Source organism: Dama dama, chromosome 5 (assembly GCF_033118175.1).
Source record: "Dama dama isolate Ldn47 chromosome 5, ASM3311817v1, whole genome shotgun sequence".
NCBI classification, from domain to species: Eukaryota; Metazoa; Chordata; class Mammalia; order Artiodactyla; family Cervidae; genus Dama; species Dama dama.
In genome coordinates this window covers 126,967,186-126,989,251 of record NC_083685.1, presented here as the reverse complement: position 1 = coordinate 126,989,251, position 22,066 = coordinate 126,967,186, and the positions used below count along the sequence as shown (strand labels likewise).

General features: G+C 57.0%; 1 protein-coding gene across 5 annotated transcripts; it reads right to left on the bottom strand.

The window, feature by feature from the left end:
• Positions 1–597: 597 nt before the first annotated feature.
• On the bottom strand, positions 598–21,573 carry CDC42EP4 (CDC42 effector protein 4). 5 transcript variants are annotated; one of them, XM_061144964.1, is made up of 3 exons: positions 20,484–20,727; positions 15,600–15,637; positions 598–3,863 (listed from the first exon to the last, which is right to left on the bottom strand). In XM_061144964.1, the coding sequence occupies exon 3, from the start codon at positions 3,085–3,087 to the stop codon at positions 2,062–2,064; it is 1,026 nt and encodes a 341-aa protein (XP_061000947.1). In that variant the 5' UTR covers positions 3,088–3,863; positions 15,600–15,637; positions 20,484–20,727; the 3' UTR covers positions 598–2,061. The 5 variants fall into 5 exon arrangements, with proteins under 5 accessions (XP_061000947.1, XP_061000946.1, XP_061000945.1 ...); XM_061144963.1 differs by lacking the exons at positions 15,600–15,637; positions 20,484–20,727 and adding an exon at positions 21,451–21,573; XM_061144962.1 differs by lacking the exon at positions 15,600–15,637.
• Positions 21,574–22,066: the final 493 nt, after the last annotated feature.

The window sequence follows — 22,066 nt, the reverse complement described above, 5'->3', positions numbered from 1 at the left end:
GCTGACAGCCCCCACGCCGGTCAGGCACCTCCCTGGGTTTAGAAACACTGCAGTAAACACCATGGCTCAGTTGCTCAGTCGTGTCGAACTCTTTGTGACCCCATGGACTGTAGCCCACCGGGCTCCTCTGTCCACGGAGCTTCTCCAGGCCAGAATACTGGAGTGGGTTGCCATGCCCTCTTCCATGGGATCTTCCCGACCCAGGGATCGAACCCAGGTCTCCGCATTGCAAGCAGATTCTTCACCGTCTGAGTCCCCAGGGAAGCCCTGAGAGCAGCAGGATTCCCATTTAGTAGACAAGGAGAACGAGACACAAACTAAGTGCCCGGGGACCCCAGCAGGTAAGTGGCAGCTCGGACACCAAATCCCAGAGCCCCCAAGGGCCTGCCTGGGCAGGGGGGCACACAAGGCCGTGTCCTTCCAGAAGCTGGAGAACCGTGAGGGGCAGACCCCCGAGACAGAGAGAGAAGCCACCTCAGGTCCCCGAGGGGGGCTCGGGCAGCCACAGGTCCCCCCATCTGCACCCTCCTGCCCATCTACCTTCCCCCACATCCTGAAATAACCCCAACTCCAAAAGCAGAGACAGAACACCAGGCATGCCGTAGAGCCTTTTATTTTCATGTTTCCTTGCTCTTTTAACATTTTCATGGAAAAAAAATATACAGTTTAGAATCTGGAACTGACCACTGTCTAGATGGGTTTCAAGGGCAGCTGGTGGGGGGGGGGGGGCGGGGGGCTGCAGGACTGGAAACCAGGGGGCTCCCGATTCAAAAACTAAGCTACAGTCTGAGTGCGCATCTGCTCCGCCCTGGCTGGATCCCGTGCTGCTTTTGTCTGCCCCCACCCTCCCTTGGCTCCAAGGGCACGTGGGGAGGTGAGTCAGCTTGAACTCTGGGAGCTCACACCCAAGCTCAACTCAAGCACACAGGGAAATCCGAATTTCAGAATGAAAAACACTAACTTTTTAGTCTAAGTATGTGCCAAATAAGGCAGGGGGCATACTTCCACTAAAACAGTATCCTCTGTATGCCTGAGATTCTAATTTAACTCAGCACTCTGTTGTTTTGTTTTGTTGCTAACTCTGGCAACACTCTGCTCTCTGGGCTGTTGACTCAGAGGTGGGGAAGGGGGTTCCTGGACAGAGGCCTGAGAGAGGAAGGGGAAGTCGTCAGTCCGGGTTGGGGGAGGGGAAAGGAACAACCCAATTCAAAGAAAGGTTTTATACCCTGCCCCCGTAGGAATGACAGCCTTTTTAATAATCATTTTCCAGAAATTTTCTACACTGGCTGCCTGCCCAGTTGTTAATAGCTATGGGGGAGGGGGGTCAAAGACAGACACACACAGACCACCCCCTCCCACCCCATACAGCTCTAAATAAAGTTTGGAAGCACTTAGTATAAAGGTCTTTGTAAAAGGATTCGTCTTCCTCCCGGGTGGCGGGTCTACAACACCGCTCCAGGTATTGCTCTAGAAAGATTTAAACACAAGAACCAACAGACCCAGAGGGAGAGAGCTAGGGCTGCGGCCTAGCCTAGTGTCATCCTGAAAGGCCCGTCTTGATTGAAAATTCAAGCCGCCTGGAGCCTTCCGTTCTGCATCCTGTTCTCGTCCCCGGAAGGGGTCGCGTTTAGTGTACACGTTAGGTCCGCTTTGCCTCCGAGGGGTTCCCCGTGCAGGCGACCTGGCACAAGCATTTATTCTGATGGCCGCTGCCGGTCACAGTCAGGTGTCCTCAGTCCTGGCGACCCCGGCTGCCCTGTTATCGCCGCACGTGGCAGGGACTCGGGTTGCCAGTGAGCATCTGCTGGAGGTCTTAGGGTCGGGAGAGCTGATGCCTGCTGCAAGCACGCAGCCCCATCCTAGGAGCTCTGGGGCAGGGCAGGGTGTGCAAAAAAAAAAAAAAACAACAGTCAGGCACCCAAGCCAGCTGCAAGTCCTCCTGGGCCCCCAGGCTCCACAGTGCCCCTCATCCATGAGGCTCAGGGTCAAGGCCTTGGCTGCCTCTGCGTGGCTGGGGGCAGGGAGGGGACCACGCCCAGAGCCCCCCACCTCCAGCTCGCCTCACACCCGGATCTCGTCCTCCTCCTCCTCGTCCATAAAGGAGAACTCGGGGTCGGGCGGCTGTGCAGGGAGAGTGGCTGGGGCGCGGTCCGCCCCCCGGAAGGCGGGGCTGCGCTCCTCCAGGACGCCGGACGTGCAGCTGGACAGTGAGCTGCTGTCCCGCGTGGTGTGGCTGCCCGCACTGCGGGCCGAGCCGGGGCTGGGGGCGGCCGCTGCCCAGCCCTCATCCTGCAGGGCGCGGGAGGGCGCGTCCGGGCCCCCCTCGCCTTCCTGCCGGGCCGCTCTGGGGGCGGGGGCCGGGCTGCCGGCTGGGTCCCCGTCGCCATGGTAACCGCCGTCCTCCGGCTCCCACTCGCCCCCCTTGTCCATGACGCTCAGCACGTCGCCCAGCATGGAGGGCCCCAGGTCGATGTGGAAGGACATGATGGACTCGGCGTGCTTCAGCCCGAAGCTGGCCTTGGGCACCACGGGCAGATCCGTCAGGTCCCCGAAGGCCTGCTCCTCCAGGAGGGGGTCTGGGGAGTGCGGGCCGGCGGCCCCGTTTCGCCGAGGCGCTGCCTCTTCCAGGCTGCCCTCCGCGCTGGCCTTCTTCACGGGGCTGGACGACAGGCTCTTGGGCAGCTTGCTGGAGCCCTTCTCCGCGGCCTCCTTCTCATTCAGCTGCGGCAGGGACATGGCGTTCTTGACGAAGAGGGCTGAGTCCCGCAGGGAGCCCAGCACGTCCCGCTGCTCCCTGTCGCCCCGGGTCACCGACTGGGACCGCTTGCTGGCCCGGAACTTGCGGGACAGGAGGCTGCGCTTGGAGGACGAGGAGGACGGGGCCTGCTCGTCCACAGACTCGCCGTCCAGCTCCCCGGCCTTGCTGTTGAGGAAGGAGGTGTCCCCGAAGGCGTCCCCCGCCCGGCCCACGTGCATAGTGTGGCGGAAGTCGCCCAACGGGGCGCTGATCATCTCGGCCGTGAGGTCCACCCGCGAGCGGCGCTTGGAGTGCATCGAGCTGGACACCAACTGCTTGAGGATGGGCATCTTGCTGGGGTGGAGGACGGAGGGGCCCCCCAAGGCAGCAGGCGGATCGGGGGTCACAGGTGGAGTCCGGCGGAGGTGGGTGGGGGTCAGAGCTTAAGTCCGGCAGAGGTGGATCGGGGGTCAGAGGTGAAGTCTGGCGGAGGTGGATCGAGGGGTCAGAGGTGAAGTCCGGCGGAGGTGGATCAGGGGTCAGAGGTGAAGTCCGGTGGAGATGGATCAGGGGTTCCGAGGTGGATCAGGAGTCAGAGGTGAAGTTAGACAGAGGTGGATCGGGGGTCAGAGGTGAAGTCCGGTGGAGGTGGATCGGGGGGGTCAGAGGTGAAGTCCGGCGGAGGTGGATCAGGGGTCAGAGATGAAGTCCGGCGGAGGTGGATCGGAGGTCAGAGGTGAAGTCCGGCGGAGGTGGATCGGGGGTCAGAGGTGAAGTCCGGCGGAGGTGGATCGGGGGTCAGAGGTGAAGTCCGGCGGAGGTGGATCGGGGGTCAGAGGTGAAGTCCGGCGGAGGTGGATCGGGGGTCAGAGGTGAAGTCCGGCGGAGGTGGATCGGGGGTCGGAGGTGAAGTCCGGCGGAGGTGGATCGGGGGTCGGAGGTGAAGTCCGGCGGAGGTGGATCGGGGGTCGGAGGTGAAGTCCGGCGGAGGTGGATCGGGGGTCGGAGGTGAAGTCCGGCGGAGGTGGATCGGGGGGTCAGAGGTGGATCGGCGGGTCAGAGGTGGATCGGCAGTCACAGGTGAAGTCCGGCGGCTGGAAGGGGCGATGAGGAGGCGATCACAGGGCTGCAAGAAGATTACAGCAGGGCAAGTGTTAACCCAGCCGTCCGCCCAGCACCAGAGCCCATCCGGCCCAGGGGCTGCCATTTACACCTCCTCTCTCCCACCCAAGTGAGGCAATGTGAAATAAGCTAGTGATCAATTTCAGAATCCTGCCGGCTCCCTCCTGCACAGGCTCTGGGGCTAAGCCAGCGCTCTTTGGAGTTCAGGTAGCCACTGACACGACTGCCCTGACCCTTGAGAGAGAGCCGCCCTGCCCTCTAAAGGACCGCGTCTCCCCTACACCCTGCCTCCCCCACCCCACCAGGGTGCCGCCAGCTAGCGGGGGAGGTGCAAGGGGCAGGCGGCAGACTAGGGAGGGGCTTGACTCCTGCAAACAACCGGTCTGGAGACAGGCTGTAAGTTCTTCCAGCTGGCTGACCTCAATCCCTGTGAAGTTAGTGGACACCTCAGCCTGAGTCACTGTCCTAAGAGAAGGGGTAGGACAGGACAGGCCCCAGGGAGGCGCGGCTGACACCTCCAGGGACCTGGGCGGCCTGCTCACTCTCTGAATCAGAATGAGGGTGGGGCCGCAGGGATCCACGGAACCAGCTCCCCAGCCCTCAGGTCCTTGCTGGGTGTCCCAGTAGTGAGGACCCCGCCTGCCGCACCTCCTCCATGGGGCCCTGAGCTCTGCCAAGGGTCCACCCTCTGCCCGCCTCTCAGAGTCCAAGACTGGGAAATGCCGTTTCTTTAATCATTAGGGGCGCACAGGGCGGTAGGGACGAGACAACTGCAGACACCCCCAGCCCCCAGGATGTTTAACCTGAACCAGAGAACATCCTCTGGGACCCTAGGAGAGCCTCTCAAAGCTTGTACTACCAGCCATGTGACTCCCGGCAAGGACCAAGGTGAAGTCCCACACTGAAGCCAAACCAGCCCCAAAGGCTAAACCCAGGGCTGAGCAGAGCAGGTTGCCAGGGGCAACCCAGGACACCCCACAGGACACCTCACTCCTGATGCTGCCCCAGGCTAGCTGCCACATCCCACCTGGCCCTGCTTCCCCTTCCCCGATCCTTCACCTTCTGGCTAAAACAGAACCCACCCAGGACTCCCCAGCACAGAGCCCCCTGTCTGGCGCCCGGTCCCTGCCTCCCTCCTTGCCTCTCTGTGACCCCTGCGGTCTACCCTGGCCCTGAGTTTCTGTCTCCTGGACTCCGAACTGGACACACATGGTCCCTGCTGGAACACCAGTCCCCAGGCTCACCCAGCATCCTCAGGGCTCAGCTGAGATGTCACTTCTTCCCAGGAAACCTGCTTTAACCCAGTGAGAACCCCCCCGGCCTCCTGGTCCCACAACCCCAGCACTGTGGATGTCCCTGGCCCCAGCGGGTACTGGCTATGTCGTTCTCCAGCTGCTGGCTGGACTGTCATCTCCCCACCAGACCATGAGCTTCCGGAGGGTTGCAACAGGCCCGTCTCCACTGAAGCCTGTCCGGCGGTTCTTGGCACAGTCGGTCTCCAAACACCTGTTGAAATGCCACCTCCCACCCCAGTCTCTGGGCTGCTGCCTTTCTGCCTTCCCGAGCCCAAGGACAGTGTCACCTCAGCCTACAGCTCTGGGGCTCCGGGCCTGATGTTTCCACGCCCTCCCACTCCCCACCCCCACGTGCTCCTTCCTTGTTCCTTGTCCTGCTGTGGACGCCCAGCCTGATGGTTCCCCTGCCAGCACGTGCTTCCCCGCCCCCAGGCAGTCTCAGCACTCGTCACTCCAGCAAGCAAAGTTCTCCGGGGCCGGCAGGCAGCAGGAGCCAGGCACCGGGGCTCACCTGCCACCCCGGGGAGGCGGGCTGGCAGAGTCAGGGGAGGACGTCTCTGAAAGGCCTTGAGATGACCTCCTCCTCACCAGACCCTTAGGAAAATTCACTTCCTCCACCCCTAACCTCACCCCTCCCTATACCCTGGGATCTGATCTCTAAACTATCAGACGCGGAGCCACTAAACCAGGTTTCGACAAGTGTTTTCCATGAAGGTCCAGACAGCAAAGATTTTCAGCTTTACGGCAGTTATGGTCTTGGTCTCAGCTACTCAAATCTGTCTTTGCAGTGGTAGGAAAGCAGCAGTAGGCTGTATGTAAACAATTGGGCATGGCTGTGTCCCAATAAAACTTTATTTATAAACACAAGTGGTGGGCCAGATCTGGGCCATAGTCTGCTGCTGCCTACACTAGACACACATGCAAAGTACCGGCCTCAGGGCCATCCCTTCCACATTGCTCCAGCAGAGAGTCACCGTATGTGACCCTTGGGGGCAGCCATGGGGTCTCAGGCCAACTTTAGGGAAAACTCTTTGGCTAACCAAGAGGAGAATGGAGTGTGTCAGCTTCAGAACTATTCGCATCGAAGGAAATCAAATCAGGTCTCTAAGGCACTCTGGATACTGGAGGACCCCCCAGGCTTCTGCTGCCATCAGGGCAGTGAGGCAAGAATGGAAGGTGAGCGTCCGTGTCCTCAACCTGCCTGCAGCTCAGCTCCTCCCTCTGGTCACAGAAGCCTCGGCTCTCAGCACAACTCCTTCATTTTCTGCATGAGAAAACAGGCTCACTGAAGCGAAGGGACGTATCCAGATTTATGTGCCAAAGGGCAGAGCTGGGCTGGAAGCCGATCTCCTGCTCCAGGGCTCTCTCTGCTCCACGCCAGCCCTCTTTCTGGCCTTTGGTGGGTAGCGCTTCCGATTAGGGACCATTTCCAACTCCCTCCCCCCGACTGCTGGCTGAAGAGTGATGCTGACCCTGCTGACACCTGGAGCTTTGAGTCCTTGGTGGTGGGGGCTCATCCCGCTTCCTGTAGGCCCTCTGGCCACATCCCTGGCCGCTCCCTGCCCAATGCCAGCAGCACCCCTTCCCCAGCTGTGACTGGGGCAAGTAAAGACGCTCCACATGGGCCAGGTGTCCTACGCGGGCAGGGGGTGGGGCGGGCAGGGGGAGCACCTGGGTTGAGAATCCCAGTCCTGGAGTGAGAGCGTGTATGCCTGCTCAGGCAGGAAAAAAAAAAAAGAGGGAGGGAGGAACAGGGGAGGAAACGAAAAGGATCAGAGCTGTGGGATCTGTGACAGGAACCTCCAGAATTGCGTAAGGGTCTCAAGCTAATGGCAGGAATCCCCAGGCCCAGGGAGCAACGTCAGGCGCTGCGGTTTCCCTGAGCTCAAGTGCTTGTTAGAACGGAAAGGAAACCGCAGGCCCCGCTGCCCAGGACTCAGCCAGGATGGTGCGGATCCCCGTGGTCACCTGCGGGGACCAGGGGCCCCAGCCATCATGGCTCCAGGACAGGAGGGTCCCCACCATCCTATCACCCTCTCCCGGGACATTCTCAAGGGGAGAGCTAGAGGTCAGGGCTCGAGGCGCTGGCAGGGAGATCCCTAGGCCCCTGCACAGCCCCGCACCCCAGGAAACCCAGGCAGGTCTGGCCAGCGCTTATCTGCCACCCGTGGTCTCGCTCCCTGGGGGTGGGGACGAGGCTTTGTGGCTGGTGAGAAACCAAGCCATCTCCGACCTCCAGCATGAGAATGCCCCACGTCCTGAGAGCGGGGGCCTAGGTGGAGTCACTCACTGGGTGCCCTGCCCAGCAAGGGGGGCCCACGGGACCCTGCAGCCCTGGAGCCCTACGGCTGCAGCTCCAGGGCTAGTCAGAGTCCGCTCACCAGGCTGTTTCAAATCTCTGGTCTTACAGCACCCTCATGACACTGTCAGCCTAAGCTCTGAACAGGGAGCAACCTGGGGGTGAAGAGGTGAAACTCTGAGGATAAGAACAAGCAGGTGGCCTGCACCAGTTTGGGGGGCGATGCTGAGTGCCACCCAGAAGGGGCCTGTGCCCCAGGGCGCCGTGGCTTCAGGAGGGGGCTCTGCTGAGCCCTGTGACTCAGCTCAGGGGAAGTGGCTAAAATAGGCAGCCACTCCCCACGGCACACCCTGGGCGGGACACCCCCGCCGCCCCCCCCACCCCGGAAGCCACATCCCGCTTTCCTGGCGGAGCAAGGGAAGACAACAGCATCTTGCATCTCTCCCTGACGCCCTCGCCTCCTCTGGAATCCGATTCCGCTCCTCTTGGCCCACTGAGCACAGAGCATTCCTCCACGGCAGGGCGAGGAGCCCTCCTTGCGAGGCCAGGCCAGGCCCCTGGTTGGATCAACTCTGACCACACCCTCCCTGACAGGCTGTCCAGAGGGCACTGCCCCCCCTCGTCACTAGCCCAGCGGCTCCCCGACGGGCCTGAGCTCCTCCGGGGCAGCCGGACAGGCCTCCCACTGTGCAGCTGGCCTGTAAGCTCACCCGGTACACGGAGGACTCAGACTCAGACTTCCACGCCCACGGCCACAGCCACCCGCCCCCTCCAGCATGTCCACTTCTAACCACCCAGGCCATCCCCAAGCAAGGGCATTCAAGCTTGGTTGTGCCTTGGGCTGGATACCAGAAGCTTTTTCAGGCAGAGAGGAGGGGAAGCAGGAATTCAGGGCAAAGAGGATGTGCGCTAGGACAAGGCTATGGTTACGGAGATGGACAGGGGCCAGGATGAGGGTGTGATGAAGGAGCTGGACGGGGCGGGGTGTGCTAGGGTTAGGACACATCCAGGGCCGGTTTTGCAGGTGGAGACCCCAGGGCCTGAGCATCCCGATGGGGGAGGAGACGGAGGACAGACTGCAGGATAGGCTCCGAGCGGAGCTGGAGCCCAGCAGAGGGGGTCTCGCCTGGTAGGCCAGGGACCTTTCGCTCGGGGGTGCAACCAACGCTGTCACCGGGAAGAAGCTGAATTTGCAGAATGGGGCAGGGGCGGGGGTGACTGGAACATCCAACAGCTGGAAGAACACGATGCAGGAGATTGTGCAAGAAACGCGGGCGCCAGGAGGGCCACGGGCGTCCCGAGGCTCTGTCGCTTTCTGGAGTGCTCATCCGCCTTATCCTGAGAAGATAAGGAGCCCCAGAGAAAGCGGAAGACTGCTTTATTCCAACAGCCGGCCGGCGGCAGAGGGAACAGAGGAGACTTCGGGAGCTTTGATGCCCGTTGCTACGCAGAGCAGGAGGGACTTCGGCAGGGCCGTGGGGTCGCTCTCGCTGCCTTGAGTGTATCTGGAAGCTTTTGTCCCTTCACTAACACTGCCACCAGCCCTCTCTATTTGAAAGTCTGCTGTTGGCACCAGGGTGTTGAGAAGCCCTGTCTTAAAATAATCTGAGCCTGAACGGCTGCAATTAAATTAAGGGAAGGAAAAAAAAAAAAAAAGAGCCCAGGATGGAAGCATGAAATATCACTATTATAACTTCTGTACCACTTGTGTATCTGTGGAGCGACCATGCTCTTGGAGATGAAGAGACTAAATTAAGAGATTTGCCCTGGGGTCATGGATGGAAGCCAAGGCTTTATTCCCACAGCCCGGCTCCAATCACTAAAATAGTGATGCATGACCCAGAGTGTGGGGATCTCGGCACATTAAAGCATGGAGCCTGTAATCTGTATACACACGCACACATAGATATATATTTTATAGGTTATATATGAGGCTGTTGTCAATCCATGCATCACTTAATAGGTTTTAGTTTTCCTTAAAAAAAAAAAAAAAGGCCAAAATACAACATAGTAGTTCTGGTGTTTTTCTTCCCACATCTCGGTAGAATTTTTATTTTTTTAATTACAAAAAAAAATATTTTGCCCATGCCACATAGCACGTGGGATCTTCGTTGTCCAACCAGGAAATTGAACCCACACCCCCAGCACTGAGTCTTAACTGCTGGACCACCAGGGAAGCCCCTCAGTGGATTTTGTATGCGCCCCTGGGGGTGGTGCTGCAGGGTGGTACCCACAATGCCACATGACGCCCACAGAGCCATCCACAATGCCCTCAACTTCAGAGATTCCCAAGACTGAGAAGTGAAGGACAGCCCAGAGATTATCCCATCCAGTGGCCTTGACGGGCTATTGGGCTGGAGAAGAGCACGTGCCCAAGGCCACAGAGCTGGTGGGGGGCCCAGGGCATACTGACGCCCAGGCCCCCATCTCCCAGTCTCTATAGGTCCTCGCAGATAACACAGGCTTTTGACTCACTGCCAGGCATGGGGCTAGACCTTCTCGAGTCTGTTACCATCTTGGCGGCACTGAGCCAGAAAAGGGGAAGGGGAGGACTTCCCTCCCACTGAGCAGCGGGTACTAGATGCCACCCGGCAGGGAGGGACAAAACGACCCCAGGATGGGATGGTCTTGGGGCATCGGCCATTACGGCAGGTTCTTGAAACACTTAACTTTAAACTGAGAAGGATCCAGGAGCCACCATAGTGGGAAACCCACCCTCTGGAACTACTTCAGAGCAGAAAAAAGTCTGCAACACAGATAGCCACTGATGCCTCATTCATAATATCAAGAGACTGGAAACAGCCTAACACCCAGCAACAAGAAAATGGTTGAGAAAACAAGGACACGTTAACTCAACAGATTATCCTGCAAGCACAAGAAGCGGGGTCTATGACGACCACGCAGGATGTGGGAAACTGATCATCAAACAACCTCGAGCAGGAGAAAAAGGCAGAACTTAGACTTGTTTACACGCAGTGATCACAAACGACACACACATACACATCCTCGAAGAAAGGCAAAAGGGCAGGCGGAGAAATCAAGGAGTGATGTCAGGCTGGAGAGGAAAATGGGCTTTTGTAAAAAAAAAAAGTTTCCTTTAATGTGGCAGTGCTGTTTTGATAATAATAATAGTAAAAATCCCAAAGCATCAAAGGCTTAAGGAAAAAATTTTAATTTCCAAACCAGCTTTAAACTATCAGATTCTCAGGCTCCGGCAGCTGCAGCCCATACAAGGCGCTGGGTGGGGGCTGGGAGGGGAAGGGCAAGGGCGTGGGGCTCAGGCCACATACTCTCAAATCAAAGGATCAAAAAATCTCCTGTTGATGTCTGTCCTCTCTCTCTCTCTCTCTCTCCCTTCTGCTAAATCCGCACCTCCCCCAGAAGGACAGAGTTTATCACAAGTTTATCATGTCCTCGTTTTAAGCTGCCTGGGAGGACAAAGTGGGCAACCTATAAAACCCGGTGGCAGGGGAAATAGGGAGCTTAGGACCCACCCCCTGCCCCCAAGAACCTGCTTTCCAACAACTAGCAATTCAGAAATGACAATCTCCACTCCCACCCCGGAGACTGGCCAATTTCCAGTGACACGGAAGCCCTGAGCTGGAGCCCAGCCTCCCACAGCGGCCATCCGCCAGTGGTACCCTGGGCAGGTGACGGCTTGGTCTCTGCTGCTTCCACAGCCCCAGCTCGGGTCTCCTGATGGCTACCAGAGAGCCCAGGGAATGCGGAGAGGCGGGGTCACACGAGGACACGGGGCCCCAGCCACTGGCTGACCACCAGCAATGCAGACATAGGCATGCTGTCAGCAGTTCCCATACATCGGGTGCCTGCCACGTGCCAGGCATTGTGTGGCGGCATCATTAAACCTGGGTCCCTGGCCCTGCGCGCAGGGTGTCAGGATCGCCCCCATTGTACAGAAAAGAGAAACCGAGGCTCGGATGGAGTGAATGCCCTCATGCTCTCTCTCTCTCTCAGCTACTAAATGGTGCTTTGAGCCCGTTTCTGGCAGACCTTGGGGACACAACCCCCTGGATGACTCAGAAGTCCACAGTTGAGAACGTGCTCACGGACAGAGATGGTGATAGGGTGGGATTAGGCAGGCAGGCTGTTTATCTAAGACCTGGAGACTGAGACTCACTTGACAGACACCCCCATCAGGCATCTGCTCCCAGGGATGGTTCAAATGGGCGGCCCCTCTTACTCCAGATCTCATCCCTGCTTCCTGCTCTGAGGACCCTCCCTGGGAGGTGGGGAGGACCCCCCTGAAGCAAAAGCCAGGACTCGCCCAGCAGAGTCAAGCGTGGGCCCAGCACGAAGCCCCACTTCAAGTGTTTCTCATGCCTGCCCCTATTCCAATCTCCAGCTTGTGTTTCTTGGTGGTTCCCGGTTGCCAGAAAGGAAGACCAGCCCCTGGACCCCATCCCTCCCCTAAAACCTCCCAGACTGGGTGCCTGGCGCTGGCTCCACCCTCCCTGCCTCTCCGAGTCAATCTAGACCTTGGGTTCATTGGCCCAAGGGAGCCACAAGTCCCGTTTCCTGGAGATAAACATCCTCTGGCAGATAGATTCTTCCTGGAAGGAAGGGAAAGTGAACAAAGGCCCAATTTCACTACAAGCTTTCCGCAGCATCCAGCAGCCACCGCCCACTCTCCAGGCATCCCTGGGGGCTGGGGGAGGCGGAGAGGAGTACCACTGGGGAGGGGGATGAACTGGCTCCAGGTGATCAGGACACTGGCCTGGATGGAGCATAGACCTTAAGGACCCCACCCTCTGCCGCCTCTCCAGGCGTTACTACATAACGCGTGGGCCCACAGCCCCCAGCCCAGTGGCCCTGGGGCGCTTGGAATGTGCACCCCAAATGGAGTCCAGGTTGAAATGTCCAAGTTGACCTGTGCTAAAGGGTAAAATAGACACTGGACTTCAAAAAAGAGAGTGCGACTTTGCTAATTTCCCACAGGGATTGCATGTTAGAATTAATCTTTTCAAATGATAATATTTTAAAATATTGTCAAATGATATCATATTAGAAAAGGATAATATTTGGAATATACTGAGTTAAAGAAAACGGTCGTTTCACCTCTTTTTACTTTTTCAAATGCATCTATTTAAACCGTAAATTACATACGAGATTTGCATGCTACTTCTCTGGGATAATGCTAATTTAGACGTGTTTCTCTGCCCCTCCCCCCCCTTTTTTCAAAATACAAGCAGCACTTTCCACCATAGAGGGATGAATAAAGCCAACCACTGCTCGCATTTGAGTGAAAATGGTTACATGTTCATAAATATCGCTACATTATTCTAGATTAAGTCCTAATAGCCTATTTTACATCAGGCCACTGATGTTTCAGTTTCTTTCCAACCCTGTAAATAGCAGCCTTCCAGCTAAGTCTGCCCAGGTCCATTTCCGGAGGATACACACCGATAAGTGAGTAAAATTACTTTTGTTTCGCTTGCTAACTTGTTCTCCAGAAGGTTTTTACCAAGTTACAGTTTCACCAACATAGAGGATGACGCTGCCCAATGCCAGGCATCATGGTGTCCTTAGTTGAGAACAACAAAAAACCACCGTCACCACCACCTTTGCAAACTTGTAATTTGCATTTTCATTTTTCCCATTACCAAATAGGGAGGGCATTTTAGAAAATATTTCTCTAATGAATTGCTTGTGGAAGCCAGTTTACCCATTTTGGGGGTGGGGGAGGGGGCGGTCCTTTATCTTTTCCAATGGATTTGTATGACTTTAAATCTTAAGGCTCTTAAGAATGTTGACTATATTTTGCAAATATTTCTGCAAGTGTATCATATGCTTGTCTACAATGTGGTGATTTTGTTGTTTTCTTTTCCATGGAGTGCTTATTAGTTTTTAAATACTTAAATCTGTTTTATAATTTCTGGCTCTAAAACCACGAAGCAAAAGACCCTCCCCACTCCCAAGTTTTATGAAAATATTCACTTCTAAAACTACCAGGTAATGTAACAATGAAAAATTACTCATGGAGATAAAAATACTAGTAAAGGAAACACAAAGATGTCTGTGGCTCGAAACTGCGGGTCATTTAAAAATAGATAAAAAATTAAAATATAACCAAGTTAGTCACTGATTCTGTATAAAACTGGTATAAATTATGAGTAAAGGATCAGAGGCTACCTTCATCAGATATATATAGATATATATATAGATACCACCCACCCACCCTTTCTCTGGACTTCCTTTCCTGCTTCTTTAGTTCAGTTCAGTTGCACAGTCATGACTGACTCTTTGAGACCCCATGGACTGCAGCACACCAGGCCTCCCTGTCCATCACCAACTCCCAGAGCTTGCTCAAACTCATGCCCATGGAGTCGGTGACATCATCTAACCATCTCATCCTCTGTTGTTCCCTTCTCCTCCTACCTTCAATCTTTCCCAGCATCAGGGTCTTTTCAAATGAGTCAGTTCTTCACATCCTGCTTATTGGTCTCTGTTTATTCCGAAACCAGGTCTATACTATCAACTCTGTAAAATATGTTTTGAGTAGTCAGTAGGATCATCTCCCTACTTTAACTTTTTTCCCTGAAAACTTCTTGGCTTTTCTAATGCAGTTAAGTCTTCCCGAAGGACTTGAGACACATTTTATTAAGTTCCAAAAGAAATCCTGATGGAATTACATTGGGATTGAAAGCAAACAATAAATTAATTTGGGGAGAGTTGATGTTATCACAACATCATGTCTTCATATCCATTTATTCAAGTCTTTTAGACATTCTCCATTAAATTCTGTGGGTTGTCTTCCTACAAGTCTGACACACGTCTTGTCGTGTTTGCTCTGATTTATTTTATGGTCTTTCATTGTGAACGGGTTTTATACCCAGCCCCTTTCACGTAGCTGTATCTTCTGACTGGTGGTAACTGGTATATGGGAAAGCTGCAATTTTAAAATTTATATCTATTTAATGTCTACCCTACTAAGCTTGTACTGTCTTTACACACCCTAATCAACCATATGATTAAATCTTTTGAGCTTTGCAAGTAGACCAACCCAGCATCTGCAACTAATAATAATTCTGCCTCCTCCATTCCTCATTCTTATCTTGTTAAATTTGCTACAATTGCCAACATAATGTTGACTTCTACTACTGACAAGGAGGCGCCCGGTTCCTGGCATTTACAGCGCGATCCTAAACACAAGTCATCCAGCACAGTAGCCCACTCACATCAGGCTGTCGAGTGCTTGAAATGCGGCGAGTGCCACCAAGGAACTGAGTTTTTAAATCTTCTTCCATTTTAATGATTTTAAATGAAAAACTGACGCCTGATTCAGTTATTGGAAAGCCTAAGTATGTTTAAAACACCTCGAGTGTGTGAATCTACTTTTTCAACTGTAAATCCCAATTCGGAGGGGGTATTTATGAAATTTAGCATCCCAACTCACATGTGCTACAGGTGTAAAATATTGGAGAAGGAAACAGCTACCCGCTCCATATCCATTACTGCCTGGGAAATCCCGTGGACAGAGGAGCCTGGCGGGCTACAGTCCATGGCGTTGCAAAAGAGTCAGATACAACTTAGCGACTAAACAATACACGTAAGAAACACAATGGACTTTGAAGACCTTGTATAAAAAAAATGTAAAATATCTTGTTAATATTTTTTATGATTACATGGTGAAATGACAGTATTTTGAACATGCTGGCTTAAATATAACATTAAAATCGATTTCACCAGGGCACTTCCCTGACGGTCCAGTGGTTAAGACGCTGAGCTTCCAGTGCAGGCACGTGAATTCTGTCCCTGGTTGGGAAACCGGGGCCCCGTGTGCGGGACAGCACAGCCAAAAAATTAAAGCAAAATAAAAACGGGTTTCATCAGTCTGTAGTTTTTAAAATGTAGCTACTGGGAACCATAAAATTTCTTTACGTGCCTGGCATTATGTTCCTATTGATGATACTGTTTTAGAGGTATTTCCGTTAATTGTGATACTCACCACTGGATTCATAAAGATATTCTTAACCATCTTAGAGAATTTATAGTTCTTACAGTTTTAGGAAAACAATGCCAGTCACTCAGGCTGAGGGAAAACACACTGCAGTTTGGATAATTAACTTACCCTTTGATTGCCGAAAACTACAATGTCCAGTCTGGCTTAAAGAATAGGAAATGATACCTTAGATGCTATCGTGGACTTCAGGTGGCTACGTGCCCCTTGGACCGCAGGTCATGGAGAAAGCATGAGAAAGAAAATGGACATCACTATACCTTGTTTAAGCTTCCCTTTATCTTGTTTAAGCTTCCCTTTTGGAGGGGCAAATAAGAACACCGTCCTTAGCATTTGAAAGACCCTAAGTATGCTTCCCAACAATCCCATGGAGTTATCGGCATCATTTCCATCTTGCAGATGAGAAAACTGAGGCTGTGAGTTAAATGCCTCCCCTGAGTCACACAGCTGCTAAGCACAAAGCTGTCCCAGTCTGCCCGATTCTGAACCCTGGGCTTTTCCGACTTGACCATGAGGTGTATCAGGGGAGTGCCGTAAGCATTGCTGGGGGTGCTGGACTCAAATCTGACGAAAGTTATGGACGCATGAGCCAGGAAACCACTTTGCACAGAATTTCAGGTTAAAATATTGCAAGTCCAGGCTCCTCATTTCCCACCACTCCAGGGAAAGGACAAGACAAATCCCGCAACATAGAGACCACAGTCACCCCCCACCCCAGGAAGTCCATGGAGTTGGGCAACCACGCTCCTCCTGGGCTAGGGATGGGCCATTCTCTCTCCACCCTGCTCCCTCTTCATCCCAGAAGCCTATGCTTCAGGCCAGAGGAAGGAGAGCAGGAGGGCCAGCAGGGAAGGCTTGGCATGGAGGGAGAAAGGCCCTGCCCCATCACTAACCAGGAGTCACAGCTGCTCCGGAGGGAAAGGAGTGAGCCCTGACCCGGGGGTGACAGGAAGCGGCAGCTCTGGAGCCAAGCCGAGAGGAGCCAGTGGCTTGAGGGCAATCGGCAACTTCACCAGTTCACGGGCCTCGTCCTGGAGGGGTGGGGGTGGGAGTCGGGGTGTGTGGGTGTCCCTGTGTGTTTCCCCAGCCACCCAGCTCCCATCACAGAGGGAAGAAGCTGGAGGAGGGCAGGAAACGGAGTGCCTGCGGGGGGCCCCATGCTCCCCACTCCTGCCCGGGCCCCAGAAGGAAACGGCTGGGCTTGCAATCAGATCGGCCTGATCTTGTTTGGTTTCACTTGGCTTCTCCTAAGAGCAGAGTGCTGAGCTGAGGAGTGGTGCGTCAAAGGACACCCTGAGTCTCCAGAGGGAGCCAGGCGGATCAGGTCCGGCTCTAGAGCAGGCTGGTGAACTTCCACCTTGACTCTGCGGGATGGAGCGTGCAGCCTGGGGGACCCTGGAGCCAGACTCCCCAGTGACCAGCTGGCTCGGCCACGCTGGGCAAGGTACTTGTGCCTCAGTGTCCTTATTAGTTTATAAAGCGACAGATAATACCACGTACTTCCTAGCACTACTGTGAAGGTGAAATAAGCTAACACAGGTAAAGCCCTTACACGAGGACACATAAGGGGTGAGCACGCTTCCCTGTCTGCTGTGAAAATGATGCTATAACGTGTTCTTTTTCAGCAGGTGCCCCATCTCTACACCTTGAAAGGTAGAATTCCAGCATTCCCTGGAACTTTGTGCCAACAGTCACTCCCCAAGCTCAAAGAGGACACACACCTTCAGTAGCACCCGAGGACTCCCTGATCCAAAAGGCTCCCAGGCCTGACCCCTTTCAAAGTCCCTGGGGGCCCCAGGATGAATTGTTGTGGGCAGGGGGTATCCTTGGAGCTTCCAAGCCCATCTGTGGACTGCCTGGTCCAGACCAGGAGTGGGATCACGCAGCCCCTAGACTTGGTCTCTTTCCCCATCTGCCTTCCCTTCTCTCTTCTTCACCTTTTAACCTTTAAGGAAACAGGCAGAGGAGCCTGGCTTTTCTCAGTGGGACTTCAGTTCTTTCTGATTTCAGTTCAATACAGGGGATAAGGCCCTCCCGTTCCTCCCTAAGATGTAGGTCAGTGAACTTAGAAAATGGGGGGACCAGCTACCAGAAACAAATAATGGTTGCTTATCAACATGATTAACTCCCCACCGGATCCTCATCAGAGGTGTCCACAGACGGTACTGCCAGCCCTGGAGGGTTCTTCTGTGCCCTCTCCGGCTCTCCATTCCCACCATCTGACTGGGACTTCAACCCCAAGGGCAGGGGGAACACAGGGGCTCCTCTTGATGTCTCAGTGGGCCAAGGACAACGTTCTGAGGAACGGAGAAGGGCTGCAGGGAGTGGACATCTGAGTGCAGAGAGGAAGGAGGGGCGGGGAGCAGACACCTGAACACAGAGCCCGGCTTCACTGTCACGGATCTGAAGCTGGGGTCTGCAGACCAAGTCCCGTTACTCCAGGAACTGCCTGGATGCAGGTATAAGAACCCTGAGATGCTCCCAGGGAGGCTGCCCTGGCAGACATCGTCTGCCACCCTGCTGGCCAGGGGAGGAGATGGTGGTCAGAGCGGCCTGGCTGAGCAAGAGATGCTGTCCCTGAGGTCAGCCCCAGGGATCCTTCTTGTCCCAGCTACGCCCTCAGATGCCCTCAACCCCTGGGGATGAAGGAACGAGGGGGAAATGCCCGCGGTTTCTTACGGGCTAGGTAACCCCAAACAGGGCTCACCTGACCCGAAAAGGAGACCCTTTCGAGCTTGGGAGGCTGAGTGGAGGCCACCAGAGCCCCTGCTCCTGGAAAGGGGTGGGGAGGGGGGTCTAGACATCAGTGCAGCCCCGAGCTGCAAGCTGGTAGTGCCTGGGGAGAGACTCTGATAGAGTTCCTGGAAGGAAGCCCAAGGCTCCTTGTATTTTAAAATAGAGTTTCAGGGACTCAGTGAGTGGGAATGCCGGATCCTTCAGGGTTCAACTTCCTTCTCGGCGCCCTGTGAGCAAAGGGTCACGTCCAGTCGCCACACGAGTCCCTCCCAACAGGATCCCACCCTCCCCGAGTCCCCAGAGGTGCTGGCCTTGAGGACGCCCTGCCCGTGGGTTCAGAGCTCGGTTCCCTTCCCCAAGGTTGTGGAAAGGCCTCCAGCACATAGGTCAGGAGAGGCTCTCGCAGCTTCCAGGGCCAGATTGCTCAACTCCTCTCCCTCCGCCCCCAAGCATATCTCTGGCATCAACCCAGATCCTGTTCCTCCAAGGGACGGGCTCCTCCCTCCCCCCACAGGGACAGGATCCTCTGAGCCTGTGGAAGCTCCAGCCACTGGAGACTGGAGTCACTGCCTGAGAGCAAGTCTGGCCTCTGAGGCCTCTGGTCCCAGCTTGGTCCCACCTTCCTGCTCGGAGGAGAGGGGGCAGGCGAGAGGGCGGAGGGCGGCCTGCTGCAGGCACCTTGCCTGCCACACCTGGGCACAGCCTGTCCTGGCTGCAGAAATCAATCAGCCGTTCCAAAGGCGGAGGCGGCGAGGAGCCCCGAGCAGAGCCAACCAGAGGTCCTATCGAAAGCTCCTGAGGGTAAAGAAGGGTCTAGGGTCCTTCTCCGGGGTTCAACATCCACCCAATCCCCCCTCCACTTCTCAGACAACCGGGGGCCTGGGGCTCCCCGGTCTCCAGTCCTGTGAGGGCTGGACTGTTGGGTTTCATGAGGCAACAGGAACAAAGTCGGTTGGGTGTGTCCCTACATGGGATTGGGGTGAGCATCGGTGAGTTGGGGGGGAGGGGGCGGTTTGGGGAGGGGAGAGAGAAATGAGAGGGAAATGGAAGAGAAGTCAAGAGAAAGGTGGACATTCCAGAAAAAGACGGGAAGAATCCTCGAAGTCGAGGTCTGAGCTAGGGAGCATCTCACGAGCACATGGTCACCCGTGAGCTGGAGCTCCAGGAACTCAGGGAGACGGCAGAGCGGCCGGCGGAGACCCGAAACCCCAGGCTCATCTCATCACATCGACCCCCTCCCAGTCCCTGCAGTGTCCCCAGGATCCCTGGGAAGACCAGGAGAAACTGCCCGGGGGTCTCCCAAGGTTCACCGAACCCCCATTTATGGGAAGGAGCAGCTGTCCCCAGGGAGTGGAGGGGCAAAGTCCAAGTTCAGAGGAGATAAACCACAGCAATCAGTCGGTCACACGGGCACCTTGCACAGGGCAGCTGATGAAAGCTGGCATCCACAGGCACCACCCTGCCCCCAGATTCACACAGGGTCCTGGCTACCCCCCAGAGAGGGAGCCTCTCTTGTTCCAAGTCCTCAGCGGGTGTCCCATTACTGCCTCTGGAGCCCTGGGGCCACCTAGAGGCTTGGCTAAGCCCAGGCCTGGTCCAGCAAACTCCCCTTCTCTGGGGGAAACCCACAGCTCAGCTTCCCCCTTCCTTTGTGCCCTGTTCTTTGTTCTCTTAAAATTCAGTCCGTCCTGCCGGGGGGTCCCCTCCTCCACGTCGGCCTTGGAAAGGGGCGGAGGGAGTAGGGAGTTATTAGAGACCCAGACTGCGCAAAGAAGTTGCGTTGCTGGAGGCCCTCCTGTAACCGGGCCCCTCATTGTTTACGCGCGCTGGATGGCGGAGCTCGCTCTGGTCCAGATGGTCGCTGGAGGGGGCGGTCAGGAAGAGGGAGATACCCCTCCCCACCACCACCACCACCGGCACCTAACCTCCCCAGAAGAGGAGCAGGGAGCTTCACAGAGCTCAGGGACCCTTGTCCGCCGTTCAACTGCTCAGCTAAAGGGGCAGAGAACAGGCACCGGGGACGCAGCCCAGGGCCGTGGGAGCCTGTCAGATCGCAAGCGTGACAAGAAAAGAGAAAGCATTGTATTTCCCCTTCGTTCTCCCGGGGAGAAAAAGAAAACTTCCCAGGCGCAGGCTACGGCGTCGCGTCGGGAAACGAGGAATCTGGTTTGAGTTAGCCGAGAGCACCCCTCCCCCAGACACACTCACACTCTCACACACACAGACACACACACGCCCCGGCCCGTCCTCCCTCGGGAAGCCCGCCAGTCCCCTCTCCGATTCCCGCCCAGCTCCCCCGGCGGCCGGGACACTCACCGGCGGCGGCCCGGCGCGCAGAGCGGCTCACCCGGGACGCGCCCGGGGCTGGTGGGGGGCAGTTTTGTGCCCCCGGGACGGAGGGCGCTCCGGGGAGGGGGCGGAGCTACAGACGGCCGATCGCGCTCCACCGCTCCGAGCGGGTGATTAAATCATTAACCCGCCGCTCCCGGCTCGAGGCCAGGCCCGGAGCGCTCGGCCGGGTCCCGCGCGCTGCCACCGGCCGGGCTCGGAAGCTGCCCCACCCGGCCTATCGGCGCCGCGGCCGCCCCCCCAGCCTCGGCCTCCCGGTCTCCCGAGGAGGCGGGCGCGCGGGGCGGGGCGGGGCGAGCCGGGGAGGGAGGGTGTGGGGCGGGAGGAGGGTTTGTTCGCTCGGCCGTTCCCTGCCGGGCGGCTCGTCACCCCTCTCCGCGCGGCGCGGTGACACGGGGCGGCGTGTGCTGCAGCGAGTGTACCAGGGCGAGTGTGCACGCCTCTACCACTACGCGCGAGCGATCGGGTTCTGATTCACGGAGAACTCTGCACACACGCCCCCCTCTCGGGGGCACCGCGCGCCGCCGAAGGCTGTGCTCCCGCCCCAGCGTCACCCACCCGGGCGAAGGGGTGAACCGTTCAAAGCCGGGTGGTTCCCCGTCCCCACCCCCGGATCAGCGCCCGGATCCGACCGGCTAAGCCCAGTCTGGGGAGGGGAAATCGACCGCCACCCCCTCCTCCCCAGCCCGGATCTGCTCGGACACCGGTGCGTGGCCCCGGGCCCCAGCCTGGCCACCCGGGGGCGGGCGCAGGAATGGGGACACCCGGCCCCGCTCCCGGCCCCGCCGCCCCTATAGCGCCTTTTTCAATCCCCTCCGCCCCCTTGGTGGTGGTGGGGGAATCGAGGTCCCCACACCGAGCCCACCCAGGCCCCGCAGGGCGCCGGGGGGCTGTCGCGGCCAAAGGCGGGGTGGGGGGAGGACCCGTCGCCTACCTGGGTCCCCAGAGACGAGAGCGCCGAGCCGGCGCAGCTGCGCGCTCCGCTCCGTGGGCTCGGCTAGGCGCCGGGGCTGGCGGCCCATGTCCGCTCGGCATCGGTTTGCCTCTGGCTCTCGGGCTCGGGGCTGGGAGCCGCTCGGACACTCCCCTCCCGGGCTCCGCCCGCGCCCCCCCGCGCTGATGTCACCGCGCCGCCGCAGCCAATGGCCGCTGCGAACCGCGGCCGGGCCGCCCGGCCTCCTCGGTTCAAATTGCAGAGCCGGAGCCTCCGGGAGCGGCGTGTGCCGCGGTTCCGGCCCGTGGGGTCCCGGCGCGCCCCCGCCTGGCTGCGCTCCGGACTTGACCGCCTCACCTGTGGCCTGGGGGTCAGGGGCGCGACGCCCTTCGGGGGCCTAGCGGGAGCTCCTCCGGCGGCTCCTCCGGGTTCGGAGCGGTGACGGGACCGGATAACCCTCGCCCCTCCCTCCCCGTCCGCGTGCGGGAAACGCAGGAAGCCCCCAGGGTCGGTGCCGCCGCGGGCAGGGATCCTCTCCCTCCCGGACTCTTCCCGGAAACCAGGCAGGGAGGGCCCGTCCCCGAGGCCAGGCCCGGGGTGGGCGTTCGGAGCACTC